The following is an 18157-nucleotide window of genomic DNA, read 5'->3' on the forward strand; positions in this document are numbered from 1 at the left end:
TTTGGGTGTTTTCTGATGTCTTGATCCATTAGGCTGCCAACAAGTTTACTAGACAACTTCGGATCCGCAGGTTTGAGAACAACATCGAGACAATCGTGTTTCGGTTCGTACTCTTTCAACAGAAACACAGATTTACATCCCAATGGTGCAACCGCATGGACTCTCCAATTACATCCGGGTTTGGAACAAACGGCAGTCACACGACCTGGTTCATTCTTGATATATTTGTAGTTGTTCTTGGTTGCAATGGTATATCGACGAAGAGCGTGTCGAAAAGCTTTGACACCACCGGGAAATATCTGCCCAATCTCAGTAAATATGTCGCCCCATGAATCACATACTAACTTCTTATCATTGGTTTGAGATGTAGAAAGTGACATATCAGTTTCCATACTGCAAAATTGAATAAAATGTTATGAAAATATCGTCAAATGTCTTAACAGGTTGTTTAATGTATGAACATTTAGTGTAATGTCGGGGCACCAAACAGAATGTACTGACATGCGTGGGAATGTTAAATTAACAAGGAGAATGTTTTACAATTATATGAAATGTGTGAGTTTATGTGAAAATGATGGATAACATTTTACTGAATGTTTGGAATATGTGGTATAATCAGGTGGTCCAAGAAGCAATGTCTGATCATTCTATCAAATGTTGGTCAAAGTGATGATTCCATAGCTATGAAACAAATGTGTTAACACATGATAAAGTACTGTTAACATGTAACAAAATGGTCAAAAATTTTAGTAAATGTTAACACAAACTTTAAAGCTGTACCAAAAACCAAAATAATGTACGGACAACGGAAGAACTGTACGGACACTTCAGAAACTAAGCATTAGACAAGAAGGATGAACAAGAGCATAAAATCTCATAAAAAAGAGTTTCATCATCAACAGTTACCTGGATTTATAGGAGAAGAAGATGGTGATTCGAACAAGTTGATGGCTGAAGCAGAGTCTAGAAACGAACAAGTTGATGGCTGGAGAAGATGACTCGATATGATGAATTAAGAAGAGGGTTTGTATCTCGGTTTGTGTCTGTAGGTGATGACTGAACGAAGATGATGAAAATATTAGAGAGAGAAAGGTGAAAACGAAGATGAGATTGAAGAGATGATGACTGTAGAGAGATGAAGGTGGAAAATAGAGTTTGTGTTTCGGTTTAGGTAGAGAGATAAAGTGAAACAGATTTTGGAGAGAGAAAGTGAATAGGATTTTTGAGAGAGAAACATATGATTTGTTAGGAGTTGTTGGATATATATATAGGAGGGCAAAAGAGGGTTTAGAAGAAAATATAATGTCTTAGAGATACGAGTTAGGCCCGGATTGAACATTGGGATGTGTATTTGGGTTTGATTTGAAATATTAGTTGGTTTTTGGGTTTTGGGTGGGTTAATAATCCCTATTGGGTTTTTTTGTATTTGAGCCCAAAATTTGGGCCTTTCATCAAAATTTTCTAATATAAAATAATAATAAAATTTTTAATTTATTCATAATAGTATATAAAATGTATGGTTGAGATCTATTATTTACATCTTATGGTTAAAAATTTAAAGGAAAAATTTGAAATGTTGTTAAAGTTTCGGATATCGAATATTATCCGATATCCATTAATACTATCAGATTCGGATATTGATTTATAATATCCGTCGGATAATTATCGGATACGGATATTCGGATAGTTTATCGGATTCGGATACGGATATGCCTATATTTGATCCGATAAGCTACCGTTTACAGGCCTAATTTTTGTGTAGCATTAAAGACTTCTTGGAGATTCTCAAGTTTTTATTGAAAATAGTTCAGTTTTACACTGAAGACCTCCGTTAACGATGTAGATAGTTTAAGTGAGGGTGAAGTCAGAAGAAAAATTGTTTGGATTGTGTATAGTGTGGTGGAAGAATAAAAAATGGTATTAAAAGAAGAAAAAACTTTTTTTTTGTTGAAAGAAAAGAAGAAAAACTTGTATCTTTTTTATGAAGAAAGGATGAAAAAGGATTTGGAGAAAGTGAGAAGAAGAATATCGAGATAAACTCAATTTAACATTAAAAATAGGAGTAGTTTGGTCACATACAAAAGTTTGCAACTTATTTGTGATGGTTTTTTTTTCTGTTAAGGGTAAATATATTAAGAACTAAGCATCCAGAGTGGCATTACAGTACATGTGTAATAGAAAATAGGGAATACAACTCCACACTTTTGATCTCTCTTTCCTTCTAGCCCGTTTAGCGAGTTTGTCTGCCCGAGTATTAGCGTTTCTCTTGATGTGATTTAGAATTTGGTACTTAGAGGATGACATGTTTTTCATTTGGAAACAAAAGTGGTCCCTACCATAGTCGAACTTTGAAAAAACCTTGTCTTTTAGTGAATTCCATGTCATTATGTCATCCTCTAAATTATCCTCTAAGTAACCATAGCATCTCCCGAAGTTTTATTGTCAATTATAATAGTGACATCTTCAATAAGGCAATTCCCAGGATTACAAGCATTTTTGGATTTTTCACACCCATAGTTTTCGTTGTGTATTTAAGTTAGAATAAACTTTTTTTTTAATTATATCTAGTAACTTTTTAAAAAGAAATTATATCCGGTAATGTGTAGTTAGAATTAGGCACATTCCAACATTTCTAAATTCTAGCTCCAATTGGGTAAAGTTAGACTTTTGCACGTGAAACTGTTTGTCAGAGACGACGACTTTCCCATATCCATCCCCAATTTCCACACTTTCCAACATTTCTAAATTCTCGGATGAATGGGAGGTTAACAATTTGTGTCTAATAAAATATCATTATCAACGTTTTAGTTGTTTTTTGTTGCAAGTCAACGTTTTAGTTGTTGGTGCCCAACAATATCACATGCTAAAAATTGAATTGCTTAGGAAGTAAGTTTCATTGAAAACAAAGTTCATATTCCCTATGAAGATTTCTATCGAAGATTTTCCCAAAGATTGACAAACGAAGAAAAAAAATAAGAGAGAAAAAAAGTAAAGGGAGGTTAGGATTAGGCTTTCATTGATGTGTAAGTGTAAATTAGATTAGGGAATTTGACATACATCCCCACTATTATATGAATATTAGGACTACACTTCCAATTTTTGAAAACTTTTGATATATACCCCCACCTGGACGAAAATCGTCAACTCGGAGTTAAGTTGGGTGTGTGCGGAACACACGCGCCAACCATGACGATTCTACCCTTTTGTAGTTGTTGAAATATTTTGAGAGATTTTGACATACACCCCCACTATTATATGAATTTTTGGACTACTCCCCCATTTTTTGAAAAAACAAAATTTTCTAATTTTCCTTCAAACGATCATCGTTTACCTTTTGTCTTATAAACTTATTCATCTTAGACAAACTAAAAGATCAAAGCGAAAGAAGTATTTGGGATATCAAGCAAAAGAACTTATTTATCTTATATGTCAAATTCTCCGTTTCTCATTACTTTCAGAAAGTTGTTCTTTCTTCTCTCTAAAGACAGGAACAACTGAAACCCCTTTCGTGATTGTCTGTTTCTCTCTCTAAAGGCAGGAACATCAGAAACCCCTTTGGTGATTTAAAATTTCTGGTTTTCTTGTAAAGAATACCTCTAATGGCAGAAGAAGGAAGGTATATCAGTCATCAGTAAGTTTTTTTTGTTGAGTATTTCATTAATGGCAGAAGAAGGAAGGTATGTCAGTTATTAGTAAGCTAATTCTTAACTTTTTTTAGTTGTTCTTATTAGAATTTTCATGAAACCCATTCTAGTACAATCCACCAAACAATTAAAACCACCACCAAGAAATGGTGCATCTACCTCCCATCTTTTCTATAGTTTGATATCTCAAGTAGTTATTTCGCTTTGATCTTTTAGTTTGTCGAAGATAAATAAGTTTATAAGACAAGAGGGAAAAGATGACCGTGAAGGGCAAATTGAAGAATTTTGTTTTTTCAAAAAATGGGGGTGTAGTCCAAAAATTCATATAATAGTGGGGGTGTATGTCAAAATCTCTCAAAATATTTTAACAACTACAAAAGGGTAAAATCGTCATGGTTGGCGCGTGTGTTTCGCACACACCCAACTTAACTATGAGTTGACGGTTTCCGTCCACGTGGGAGTGTATATCAAAAGTTTTCAAAAAGTGAGGGTATAGTCCTAATATTCATATAATAATCGGGGTGTATGTCAAATTCTCCCATTAGATTACAGCTAACAAAGAGTTACATTAGTAGTACATGAATAAGACTAAAGTGTCTTGTGTTGTTCTCTGGTTATTAATCGATAAGTCGATTTCTCTCTGTCTTGGCTTGATTTAGACAGAGTTTCCTTTCTCTAACTCATAGAGAGATAAACTATTAAGAAATAATGATTTATCAATATTCCTTCTTTCGGACTAACCGAGATTGGTGTTTAGTGTAGTCGAGGCAAGAATAAATTCTCTTTCCTTAAGACATTTTACACCCCCGTAACAGTACCAAACGTTAGGGTGAATGCCTTCGGGATACAACGACTAACCTTTCAGAATTTTAAGATGGTACTTCTATATTCTGAAAGCGGACGAACCTTTGTCAGTATTATGAGCTCTTTGACTAATGCGGATGATCTTCTAGATGCTTCGGAAATTCAGATTTCACTCGAGACTTCTTTCTTCCTTTTTCCAGATATTCTAGTCTAACCAGAACCTCTTGAAAATACTTCTTTAATTAGATATTCTAGGCTAACCAGAACCTCTAATTGTTAGAAGGGAAGAGAAGAAGAGAATGAATTGAATTGATATCCTAGACGACCTATGAAAAACTTCTTTCTTCCTTTTCTAGATATTCTAGTCTAACCAGAACTTCTAGAATTACTCCCTTAATTAGATATTCTAGGCAAACCAGAACTTCTAATTGTTAGGAGAGAAGAGAAGAAGAGAAGATAATGAATTGATGAAAAATGAAGTGAGTTTGGTTGGTATTTATAGGAATTGAATAGGTACATTATTTTGGGACACATCTCTAGAGTTTTGGGGACACACCTCTAGAGTTTTGGGGACAAAACTCTTGGTTTTAGGGACAAAACTCTTGGTTTTAGGGACACAACCCTTTGAGAAGAGTTGGTTATATAACTGGGATTTTCGGCCAGAATTTAGACCGTTGGATTTGCCTTGATAGCTCGGGTATAACAGCAGCCGTTAGATGGCTTGATCGGTACCGACTTTATCCCACGCGCTAGCCACGTGTCCGTCAACGGTGGGATCTTGCAAATTCCCGCTTCTGTCCTGACGCGGAAAGAACGCGGATCGTTCGATCTTCGCGGAATCCCGCGGACAGAACGCCAGCCGTCCAGATGCGGATGCGCGTGCGTTGCTTGAATGGTCCCTACTTTAACTTGTCCTCTTTGACGATTCAGACCCTGACTTAACCGTTTTTTCACCCAAACTTTAAACTCGAATTTCTCATTCATCCGGAATCGGATTCGAGTAATTCTTTGCTCTAAATTTAAGAGCTCGACGAGACGAACGCAATGGCCCGTTCGGTTTCTGAGTTTGACGAGTCGGGTCGAGCCAAAATTGGCTCCGATTCCAACAATCCCCCACATGAATGAAAATTCGAGGTTTACTATATACAAACATACTATACTGACATACTGACACTAAAAGAGCTCATATGCGGAACTTCGCTGCATCGGAAGAAGGTAGTCTTTCGACTTTGAACCTTTCCTAGTGAATAACTACAAGGTCTACAAGGACGGCAGTGAACTTATCGTCTTGAACTGAGTCCTGGAAATTGTAAACCTGAATAGCTATCACACAGCTAATCCCTTACCGACTTAGGTTCTCGGTTGTGTTCATTTCGGCCCTGAACAATCACGAATTCATGTGTGCTTTAGAGAAGTCGGCCTAGACGACCTTCCCACGGAACCGGCATCAATTCACACACATATAGGTTATCCGTAATAAGGTATCCTGCTATACCTCACGTTAGAATCAAGTTCTAAGTTTTCGGATTCATTAAAAGCTTAATGCTTAGCCTCTCAATGCAGGCAACACTGTTATCATCCTAGGAATGGGTAAGAGATAGAAATCTCTTACAGTGTTACTGTCGAGTCAGGATATAGCTTCAGTTGCCCTTTGAACCTAGATCGTGGGATCTCCAGTCATCTAGGTAAGGTTTCACCATGCCTTTACTCATTTACTTTAGGCGTTTTTGCCACATTCCCCTTGATGATGCAATTTTCAACTCTCTTGTTCACCCTTGTTCTTTACGGATCCGCCAGGTAACTTAGGATTGAGCATAATTTTAATTTATGCATTCCTTGAGAGCAATTGCTTTACGGTGCTAGTCTATTTATTTTGAATTCTCTAGACTTACCGTATTAGTGCCTACGCAACAACTACTTAGGTTTATTGCGTGCACTGGCTTCAATCACAAACAAATATCCTCCAGGAAGTTCACCTACTTCCTTTGCTTTCTCCAAAACAATGTATCCATCAAGGCCTTTAGGATTACATTGTTGATCCAGCTATGCACGTCTGCCTCTGAGGATTTTGTGATATCGTAGCCCTTAGTGGTTTGTCATATCCACTATTTTGTATCTGAGACTCGAGTGTTGTCCACATATCTTCATTTTCTTTTATGATATGTACAACCAATTAATACGAGTCTGCTCAGATACCTAAGAACTATTTGTTACTATGATAACTCTTTCTTGAATTTGTTCAAATTCAAGTATTTATGCTTATCGTGGTTTTTGAGTGGTTATTCTACCATTCTCTGTCTAACCATGCATTTTAGATTATCAATCATGAGCAACGATTCAATCTGGAAAAACATCGAATCATATCTTCTTAAACACTTTCTTATTCCTAACTAGTATTGTCTGTTCTTTTGAACAGATGATTCACGGTTGAATCTCGTTACTTAGTTTAGGATTAGGAAGAGAAGTTCTTTCCATTTGTGTTTTTCCAGATTTGTTGAGTGAATTGGACATTCACGTCATTACTTATATTCACACACTTGATTTCCGACTCTTGTCACAACTTAGTGAATATAACTATAGTTCTTAACTCAATGAAACCTTATTGACCAAACATTCTTATTGGTTAAATCTGGTTTCCGAGGTACTCTATAATTTCCCTCTTTTCACGTCCATATGACGTTGTATCTTAAGGAGAATATAGAGACTTTTATGCCATTTATAATTGGCATTTTGGTTCCTTTCGGTTCCCCCCACATTTCAAGAGTATTTTCTCTTATTCGTCTACTTGGGTGGAATTTTATAGTATCCATATAGAGTACTGTTCAGATATGTAACAATATCTGCCCCCACAGTTCTAAGGTAACCATTGGATTCTCCTCTTTGACAAAACTATTTCGTACACAATTTCTTTAGTGTAGTGTGTTTAGTTTTGTTCTATAACATGATGATTTATGATCATTAGAACCTTGAGATATAATACAAGGTGAGTTTCTCTTTTAACTCTTTCTTAAGTTATATGTCTTAATCATATATACTCCCTTGATAGATTTAAACTATCGCATGATCATCAAAGTTATCATTCCCTATTTTGTCCTTTATCGTCTCTAGATTTCGTTCATACTCTTGAATCGAAAATCTTACCAAGACCCTTGAATTTATTATTCGAGTCATGTCTAGACCGAATGATGTAATATTCAACTTTACGTTTTATCAACCTTAATTCTCTTGTCTATCCAAGAAGATTAGGTTGCCATGAGGATTTATAAGGACTATTCTGTAATGATACAGAACTAGGGACCTCCTTACAAAGACTTAAGGATTTATATAATAACTCCTGATTTCGAGATCTTTCAGCCAAGGTCCTTCCGTTTAACACATCTGAGGATTCCTTGTAATTCTTAGACAGGCCTAAGGACCTTCTAGAGAATTATTTACCGCCTGAATATGTTATACGAAATAACTTACTTTCTCGAAGACAATTTTAATTCCAGGATTTTTTGCATTCTCCGCCAACTTTGTATTCGAGAATGTTTCACGGAATTTTCATTATCTCAGACCGATGAGTTCTTTCGAACAGTTCATCGTCTCGTAACTATTTGTAATATTCTGTCGTTGACCTTGTCTAACCGTTTAGGTTTTGACATTTGTCTTGACATACTTCTCCGCTAACTTATGCGGTTGTCATCTTCGATTCGTCATCGAATTGAACCTTTAGGATCATGTATTCATCATTGATTGCTCTCTGTATTCTCGATAGACGGTTTCACACCCAGTATTTATGTCGATACTTGGTGGTCAAGGTGTCGCTTAGTTTTCCGATGTCTCTGTTATCGAGAAGATAATTTAAGAGTCATCAACTAAGTCAACATTTATGGTCGCCATGGGTTGAACCTTATTTCTGTTCATGGCTAGTAATAGATTTTAGTGATATACTTCACAAAATCCATCGAGATTAGATTGATCATCGATTTTAATCTCCACTGATCGAGTTTTATCCCTTCTAATGTTCTGTGCTTTCATTATACCAGACGAGTCGCCGTTTGATGAACTATGCCATTCTTGGCGTATATCTTGGCGAAAGGAGATTCATACTCTCCATCTCAGTCGTTTCTCAAGGCCTCAATCTTTTTTACAAAGTTGAGTTTCTACTTTGATTTTATAAAGCTCGAACTTTTCGATTGCTTCATCCTTACATTTTAGTAAGTAATATAACAGAAACAAGTGGAGTCATCGATAAAGGTAATGAATTACCTTTTTCCACCTCATGTTTGAACCGTTTTTAGGTTACAGAGTTCATTGTGAATTAAGTCTAAAGACTTGAACAACGCTTTTGTCATTTTTGACTATACACATGTTTGACATGTACGTCGTGAGTAAATTTCGATTTTCGGAATTTAACTCCAAGCTCATTAATTTCTTTAATGACTTATTATTCACATGTCCTAATCTTTCGTGACAAATATTGGAAGACTCAACAATATACGCATAATTATTAATTTTATTAATAATAGGTGCCTTCGGCATTACATGGGTAACATTTAATTGAAATAACCCCCCACATAAGTGGCCCTTTCCAATATACATCATTTTCTTAAATATGATAATGATATCTGACAGAAAGATTAGTCTGAACCCGTTCTCACTTAAAAGGGAACCAGAAATCAAGTTCTTTTGATTGTCTGGAGCATGGAGTACATCGGTCAAAGTCACCTCTATTTCGGAAGTGAATTTTAACACGATCTTTCCCCTTCCTTTGACTTGGGTGATCGAACCGTTTTCCTTGAATAAGGTTTCTCCTTCGGCTACCTCTGTATAGGAAGAGAATAGGCTTTTGTCACTACAAACGTGATGATTTGTCTTAGAATCGACCCACCATCTCTGGTTGTTAACCAGGTTATCTTCATGTGCCTCTGCACAGAGGTTCATCTTATGAAGTATATCAAACGCCTTTTCGAATTCAGTAATCATTAGACGGTGATTCCGATTTTCGGTGTCTTTTGCTAATGAACCTTGGTTATCGGCTTTTTCCCCTTGACTGTCATATGTGGAGCGACAATCTTTGGCTAGGTGGCCTCGCTTTCTACATTTGTAGCATTCGACAGGCCTTTGCCTTTTCCTCGACTTGCCTCTGTTTTGAGATGGACGCTTCTGCTTCAGAGCGAAGTCAGTTCCCTTGAACATCTCTGGGGTTTCCACGTATGTGGTGTTAGGCTGAAGAACCCGTAGGGTTGTTCTTGTTCTTGCCATTTTTTCTGAAACACACAGAAAATAACCCAGATCAAAATCTTATAACCAGAGAAATAATATATAAAATGTCTTAAGATTGTTGTTCTCTGGTTATTAATCGATAAGTCGATTTCTCTCTGTCTTGGCTTGATTTAGACAGAGTTTCCTTTCTCTAACTCATAGAGAGATAAACTATTAAGAAATAATGATTTATCAATATTCCTTCTTTCGGACTAACCGAGATTGGTGTTTAGTGTAGTCGAGGCAAGAATAAATTCTCTTTCCTTAAGACATTTTACACCCCCGCAACAGTACCAAACGTTAGGGTGAATGCCTTCGGGATACAACGACTAACCTTTCAGAATTTTAAGATGGTACTTCTATATTCTGAAAGCGGACGAACCTTTGTCAGTATTATGAGCTCTTTGACTAATGCGGATGATCTTCTAGATGCTTCGGAAATTCAGATTTCACTCGAGACTTCTTTCTTCCTTTTTCCAGATATTCTAGTCTAACCAGAACCTCTTGAAAATACTTCTTTAATTAGATATTCTAGGCTAACCAGAACCTCTAATTGTTAGAAGGGAAGAGAAGAAGAGAATGAATTGAATTGATATTCTAGACGACCTATGAAAAACTTCTTTCTTCCTTTTCTAGATATTCTAGTCTAACCAGAACTTCTAGAATTACTCCCTTAATTAGATATTCTAGGCAAACCAGAACTTCTAATTGTTAGGAGAGAAGAGAAGAAGAGAAGATAATGAATTGATGAAAAATGAAGTGAGTTTGGTTGGTATTTATAGGAATTGAATAGGTACATTATTTTGGGACACATCTCTAGAGTTTTGGGGACACACCTCTAGAGTTTTGGGGACAAAACTCTTGGTTTTAGGGACACAACCCTTTGAGAAGAGTTGGTTATATAACTGGGATTTTCGGCCAGAATTTAGACCGTTGGATTTGCCTTGATAGCTCGGGTATAACAGCAGCCGTTAGATGGCTTGATCGGTACCGACTTTATCCCACGCGCTAGCCACGTGTCCGTCAACGGTGGGATCTTGCAAATTCCCGCTTCTGTCCTGACGCGGAAAGAACGCGGATCGTTCGATCTTCGCGGAATCCCGCGGACAGAACGCCAGCCGTCCAGATGCGGATGCGCGTGCGTTGCTTGAATGGTCCCTACTTTAACTTGTCCTCTTTGACGATTCAGACCCTGACTTAACCGTTTTTTCATCCAAACTTTAAACTCGAATTTCTCATTCATCCGGAATCGGATTCGAGTAATTCTTTGCTCTAAATTTAAGAGCTCGACGAGACGAACGCAATGGCGCGTTCGGTTTCTGAGTTTGACGAGTCGGGTCGAGCCAAAATTGGCTCCGATTCCAACATCTTGAGTGGGGAAAACACTAAGGTTCCTAATTACTCTATATATAACCTTCCTTCAAATTTACAGTACGATATTTAGAAGTGTGGAGAGTTTGCCAACTAAGAAGTGAAATGGTGGAATGGAATGTGACTTAGTGAACAAATGAACAAATTGTCTGGTGGATTAGACGAACGAAAAAATTGATAGCGCTTTGACTATCATAGTATAAATGGGTAGGCTATGAAAGAGAAACACCCACATCTACTAGTAAATGATGTAACCATCAATCTTAGCAGTGGTAGACGCTATAGCGCTATAGCACTAGACTCAGCTTTGGTGGATGATCAAAGAGACAATAGTCTGATTCTTGGCCAACAACCCTTGGTATGAGTGATAGGAGGTTTAGTCTCCCACCTTCTAGGTCATGGGGTCGAGACACACTGACAATACAAAAAAAAAAACTGCTTCTTGCTCCTCCAAGAATAACTCAAGAATACACAATAACATATAATAGACTTATTATCTGAGTACCTGCTCACCCAATCTGCATCTAAATATTGTTAGGTTAATCCCACATTAGTTGTGGAACGAGCAGAGGGTGTGTTAATAAGTGTGGGAGAAACCTTACCTCTTGAACTAGCTTTTGGCGTGAGAGAGTCCCAAGACCACTCAACATTGGTATCAGATCCCGAGTAATAACAAGTCTCGGCCCAAACTGACGCCACAAACTGACTAACAACATAAGCGAAAGGAGCATCAACAACAACAGGTGGAATAGGACCAACATGAAAAATAGATATTTTACGTACATCAGAAAAAATGCATATAAACTAGGCTAGAGGGAGTCAAATTAGGAGAATTAATAGAAAAAAAAGGTTTGTAATACGACATGACAAGATACAATACATTTATGAGCAATTAGAGCATAAATCCTATAACTCTTAAAGAAGGAAGAAGAAGAAGAAGGAATTTTGAGGAGCATGACCTTTCTGTTTTTGAAAATGGACAAACCTTCGCATCGGAAGTTAGAATTTTGTTCGGGGTTAATCGAAAATATTCCCTTAGTCCTAAATTGTTTGTAATTGAAATTGATTAACACCCAAGTTTGCTATAATGCTAGAAGAAATTCAACTTCAAAGGTAATATTTTTTTTTTAACAAAAACATTAGTAAAAAAACCCAATGGAGGGTATTGGAGCATAACAAAGTCAAGAAGCCCAACCAGTAAACACAATTCGGAGTAGAACACCTCTCCTTTTCCGTCATATAATTGGTCACAATGTTGAAGAAGAAAAACGACTTGTTAATTTCTCTCTCTACACGTGTCATATACGACTTGGCATTTACATGCTGTTAATCTCTTTTCTCTCTCTATAAATACGGCAGAGTAGTTAAAGATTGGTTCGTTATTTCAAGTCAAACAATACTATTCGTCTTCTCTCTCTTTCTCTCTCTGAAAAAGAAGAAAATATCTGTGATTTCTGTTGACTATTGAAAACTAGGGTTTTCATTTTCAATACCAATCAATTCAATCAACTGGTTCTGGTTCTTTCTAAAGGTTCTTAGTTTCTGTTTGAGGTTCATTTCTGTTAATCGTTGATCTTCTTCTTCTTTTCTTTCTTCAGTTCAGGTAATTTTGATGTATAATTCTTCTTTTTAGGTTTTGGATGTTATAGTTATCTTCTTTAAGTTTAGGTATTTTTCTCAAATTCAGTATCTTTCAGAACAGAATTGAAGACCCAAATTCATTACTGAAAACAATTTGATTCTTTCTCAAGAAAGATTGAAGTTTTGTTTTGGATTTTTCTTTGCAATTTTTCTTTCAAGATTACTCAGTCAATTTTGAACAAATAGTTTTCTAGTTTGATTTATTGTATAATTTTCTGGCTCAGGATGGGTGAAGTGAACGATGAAATTGTGACGAACAACAATAGTACTGTAGCAAATAATATTCCAGGAGAAGCAACGAAAATCTTGCTATCGTTGGCTACTAATTGGGGTCATATCATCGATTCAAATGCGTTGGAGGTGATCCCTATCAAAGGTGCAATGACTAATGAAGTTTTTCAAATAAAGTGGGAGACGAAAATTGGGGAACCTCCTCATAAGGTTCTTGTTCGAATTTATGGAGAAGGTGTTGATATTTTCTTTGACAGGGAAATTGAAATCCGCACGTTTGAGTGCATGTCAAAGCATGGGCAAGGACCTCGTCTTCTTGGTCGCTTCTCAAACGGGCGAATTGAGGAATTTATTCATGCGAGGGTATAACGAATTGAATCATTTTTTTTTACTTGTGCACTGAATTTAGGTCCTTTTCTTTTGAATGTTCTCTGCAAATCCGAATGCTTAATATATGGTAGACTTCATAGTTTGTAGACCTTAGGATATTAGGATGCTAGTGTAGGCGGAATCTTAAACTCGGTCATGAGTTAACTCCCAAAGGGTTCACCCTCTCATAGAGGAACCTATGAAGAAATTTGAAGTTCGCTTTGCCAATTTTCTGCAGCTTTTGGGTTGGAAATACTCATCTTTTACTTTTTGTTTTGTTGAAGACATACTCGTCGTTTATTTGGAAGTGAAACATTATTATCATATACTGACTAATAAGAGATCTGGTTTGTTATATTTCCGGGTATTTCAGACACTATCCGCACCTGATTTGCGTGACCCAGAAATATCAGCTTTGATAGCTGCAAAAATGAAGGAGTTCCATGATCTTCAGATGCCTGGTCCAAAAAATGTAATCCTCTGGGATAGATTAAGGTACAGGAAGCCTATCCTAATCCCTAAGTATTAAGATACTCAATTTTTTTGGATGAATAGATAGTACTAAGCTAAATCGGCTCCTTTTTCAGAAACTGGCTTTCCTCAGCCAAAAGTTTGTGCTCTCAGGAAGAAGTTACAGAATTTAGCTTGGACATGATGGAGGATGAAATTTCTATCTTGGAGAAGGAGATTTCAGAAAAAAATCAACTTATCGGGTTCTGTCATAACGATCTGCAATATGGGAATATCATGATCGACGAAGATACCAAATTAGTAACTATAATTGTAAGTTTATGTTAGTACTTCATTTGTTGTGCATGAATCCTGTTTATACTTTCGCAACTGAACTTGGATTTATTCTATCCATTTCTTTCTGATATACAGGATTATGAGTATGCTAGTTACAATCCTGTTGCTTACGATCTCGCTAATCACTTCTGTGAAATGGCTGCTGATTATCATTCTGAAACACCTCATATTTTAGACTTTGATAAGTACCCAGGTAGGTCATATTGAGAATTACTATTTTGTCGATTTCTGCTTCATAGGAAACACTGTAAAAAGTAAAATTTTTCTCAACTGTTGTAACTATAGGTTTGGAGGAGCGCAAAAGATTCATTTGTGCGTATCTGACTTCCTCAGGTAATTCAGCCGCATCTCAATCCTACCAAGACGAAAGAATTCTAATAACCCAAAGATGCACCAAGAGTTAGATTTGACATGTCCTAGCAACCTTTTGAAAACATAGTATATCATTAGTTAGAATTTGCACCTACGAGATGTACCGCTTAATAACAGTATTCTCTTGTGAAACTTCGTTAAATAACAAAAGCATACATTTGCGTTTTGCGACATTAGGCATTGAACCCAGTAACATCGATGTGGAGCAGCTAACTGAAGATGCTGAGAAGTATACTCGTGCAAGTCATCTACTCTGGGGACTGTGGGGAATTATTTCAGTAAGTCTATTTTTCTTTTTTTTTCGTGATTGCAATACAAGTCTGTGTTGGTCATATGGATGTGGGCAGTTAGCGAATGAGAAAAGTATATTTGGTGTCCCGTCTTAATTTCCCCTATCTATTCCCAATTTTGTAATCACCCTTGGATTATCTATACAGGAAAAAGTGAACGAGATCGACTTTGATTACATGGAATACGCAAGGCAACGGTTCGAACAGTACAAGTTGAGGAAGACTCAGCTTCTCAAAGGTTCTTTTGAAACTCCTCTTGCAGCAGATGATAATAGTGTTGTTTTTTCCCTTAATTCTAACTGTATGTAGACATTATTATAGTACCTTCTGTAAAAGAATTAAACATCTTAAACAAGGAGTGGGTAGGGTGAGAAAATTGCTTCTTGTTTCCAAATTCTATTCTGGTTTATTGTGTATAAGAATTCAATAATCTACCAACAATTCCTTGACAAGTTGGTTGTACATCTACCCCAAAAATCCAGAGGTCACAGGTTTAACACTTAGCGAGAGTGGAAATCAGCCATTTATTAACTCTTGCTAAAGGGTATAAATAAAGTACGTGTAGGAATGAGATGACCTTAAAGGTCTTGGTATGGTTTTAGTCATTTATTAACTTGTGTTAAAGGTATAAATAAATTACAAGTAGGAATGAGATGAATGGTTTAGGGCCTAAGATATCTTTGTTGCTTGGCTGACAACTTAAAAGCCAAGGGCTAAATGTTAGTCAGGACTATTTTGAACCATCTACGAGATCTTTTTTACACGCAAACTAATAAACGAAATTTGAAGTAATTTAACTCTGAAAAAATTATTTACCATTGACGAGTTCAAGTTTAACTTATGAGGTTGCTATATACCACCATACATTCCTAAGTAAAGCTCCTCCGATTTGCCAAAACAAATGTTTACCTATTTCCTAAGGTTTATATGAAATTTAGAATAGTAAACTCTGAGGAAATGTAGAATAGTAAACTCTGAGGATAAAGAGAGGAAGAGAAAGAGAGGGAAAGGAAGAGAAAGAGAATGAAATAATTGAGTTTATGTCCACAAAAAAGTGTTTTGGTGGGCAAAAATAGAGAGAGAATTTGTGGTGATGGGTAGTGGGAAGTTTTGTGGTGGAGGTGGGGTGAAAATGAAGATTATGATGTAAAATGTAACCAAGTAATTTCGTCCAAAAATAAAGATACCGTATTAGTGAATTGTAATTGACTAAGTCTTTAAGCCCTGGAGACCATTTCTAATGCCCAAAAGACGCGGTCTAAAGTTATTATCTGTTACTTATCTCATAAATCAACCATTCTTCTAAAGAACTTACATGCTTTTTTGACTATTTCAACAAAAAAAAATACATGCTTTTTTGACAAGTGATGATCCAAATTTGGTCATCAATAGACTAGGTCAATAAATCAAGAAAAAATCAAGAATCAAAAGGGTCGACTCTGCTAAGTCACCAAGGAGTTGGCCAGAAGAGCTCTGCCACTTATGCCCAAAATTAAGGGGAGGTAGAAGCGTGTCTAATACTTTCTCGACTCAAGTCTAAATCTAATCAACGATTTGGGGTGGAAAATATAACAAGAATCTATATAATTTGGAACTCAATAATCCCTCGGGAAAAAACATTCCCCATAGAATCTGCAAGATCCGCAATACGATCTATCAAATACAAGGGATAAATTCACACAAGGAAACTTAATTTCTTACGACCACGAAATAGTAGTTTTATTCTTAGACGGTGGATCTACGCCGCCTCATCACTGCTGTTAACATCAGTAGGTTAAACGAGCATATATAAAGCAACAAGTTCGCCCTAAGCAGGGCAAACTCACGACGCATCATCAAAAAATCAAAGGTTCAATCCCTAATTGCGGCTTCCAAATCAATTCGTTAACTGCAAAAATCCATACTGACCTGAGTGTCGAAGAAGTTCCGAGTTCCTCGCAAGTTTTGCCCCCAGACGAGGAGGAACCGTTCGAGATGAGATGCACCGATCTCTTTATCCTCATTGATAACCTAAAAGCCAAATTTAGGCGTCATCAACAAGTATCGAAATTTATTAACAGAAAACAAGCCCCGTTATTTGTTAGAATAATTAGTATTTACGACGGAGAATTAGAGTATAACTAGGTGTAGCCCGTGCCTTCGGATAGTTTACATTTAAACTCACAGTTCAATCATCATAGCTTGAGAAACACAAAAACCTCTCACCTATCCGAGTTGTAACCATATCCCAAATATGGAAAGATGAAAAAATGTTAAGAACAAAGTAAACGTAAAATGATGAACTTAAAATGATGAAAGAGAGAAAACACAAGTGGTGTTTCACACTTAAGATAATAAAATAAAATAAAAGTAACAATGAACTTAGAATTCCACAAATTAGTTGCAAAATGTTTATACAAGGTATTAGACGTGAAGGACTGGTAAATAGGTTAGAGAACATAATGATTTATTGTTACAGGATATGCACTTTAAACTAAGGGGAGATGTAAGGGCTACGAGTTTGTTGATGTGCTACTTCAATTGTGTCAAGGGTCTAGTGGTCACAATAACTTCATGCATTCTAGCTGCATTCTTTCCCTGACAACCACTGTAGCCACAAACATGAACAGTGTAAATTGTATGTCTTGTGATGAATGTGTTACTATGAATATATACCAACATAAATTAGCTTTTATATCGACTATTTATAAGATTTAAACTTAATACTTCTCATGAGTTCAAATATAGGTTACCTTTTGTCAGAATTTTCCCCTGGTGCTTCCACTTCCACCCTTGGTGCAACAGATGAACAAACTCATTTTTCATGTACGGAACCAGATCGGGTTGTCTAAAGTAATCTCGTCTGGTTCTAGATGAAATCAGATCGGTTCCTTCTGGAAACCAGAAATCTGGCGAAGGGGTTCCTCCTCTTCGTCGGAGTTAGAGAGAGGAGAGAGCGACAAGAAAGAGGGAGCGAGAAGAGAGGTAAAGAGAAAAGAAAGAGAAAAGTGAAGGAAGGTGAAAAAAGAGAATAGAGAGACATGAGAGAGAAAGAGAGAAGAGAGAAATAAGTCGTCGACCGCCGAAGAAATCCGGCCAGCGACTTTAAGAGTGTGTTTGTTCATGTTTTTTTGTCTCCATCTTTTTCTCCGAAAACTAGTCTTGTTTCCCCAAAACACCGACCTTATTTTATTATCGAACGACAACTTTACAATAAGAAATAAAAATATTTTATAAAAATGAAGATATACATAAAAGATCGTTGTTGTATAAAATATTCTTCGTCTTGTAACCTGAAAACTAGACAACCAACCCTCGAAGCGAAATATGTTCAATTTGTAGAAGACCTTCAAATTAGGAAAAAAATTTACCTAACCTCGTACAAAGCCGTATAGATGAAAA

General features: G+C 36.5%; 1 protein-coding gene and 1 long non-coding RNA gene across 2 annotated transcripts; one reads left to right on the forward strand and one right to left on the reverse strand.

Moving 5' to 3' along the window:
• The first annotated feature begins 12195 nt into the window (after positions 1–12195).
• Positions 12196–15152, forward strand: LOC147530700 (putative choline kinase 2). Its single transcript, XM_086649108.1, has 8 exons — positions 12196–12669; positions 12932–13301; positions 13681–13802; positions 13895–14090; positions 14190–14307; positions 14400–14447; positions 14664–14764; positions 14924–15152. The coding sequence occupies exons 2-8, from the start codon at positions 12933–12935 to the stop codon at positions 15083–15085; spliced, it is 1116 nt and encodes a 371-aa protein (XP_086505234.1). The 5' UTR covers positions 12196–12669; position 12932; the 3' UTR covers positions 15086–15152.
• Positions 12693–15878, reverse strand: LOC147530701 (uncharacterized). Its single transcript, XR_015227910.1, has 2 exons — positions 14539–15878; positions 12693–14469 (listed from the first exon to the last, which is right to left on the reverse strand). It is a non-coding gene; the product is annotated as an uncharacterized LOC147530701 (long non-coding RNA).
• Positions 15879–18157: the final 2279 nt, after the last annotated feature.

Source organism: Eschscholzia californica, unplaced genomic scaffold, assembly GCF_041429995.1.
Source record: "Eschscholzia californica isolate CP2 unplaced genomic scaffold, dmEscCali1.0.p SCAF_6, whole genome shotgun sequence".
Taxonomy (NCBI): domain Eukaryota; kingdom Viridiplantae; phylum Streptophyta; class Magnoliopsida; order Ranunculales; family Papaveraceae; genus Eschscholzia; species Eschscholzia californica.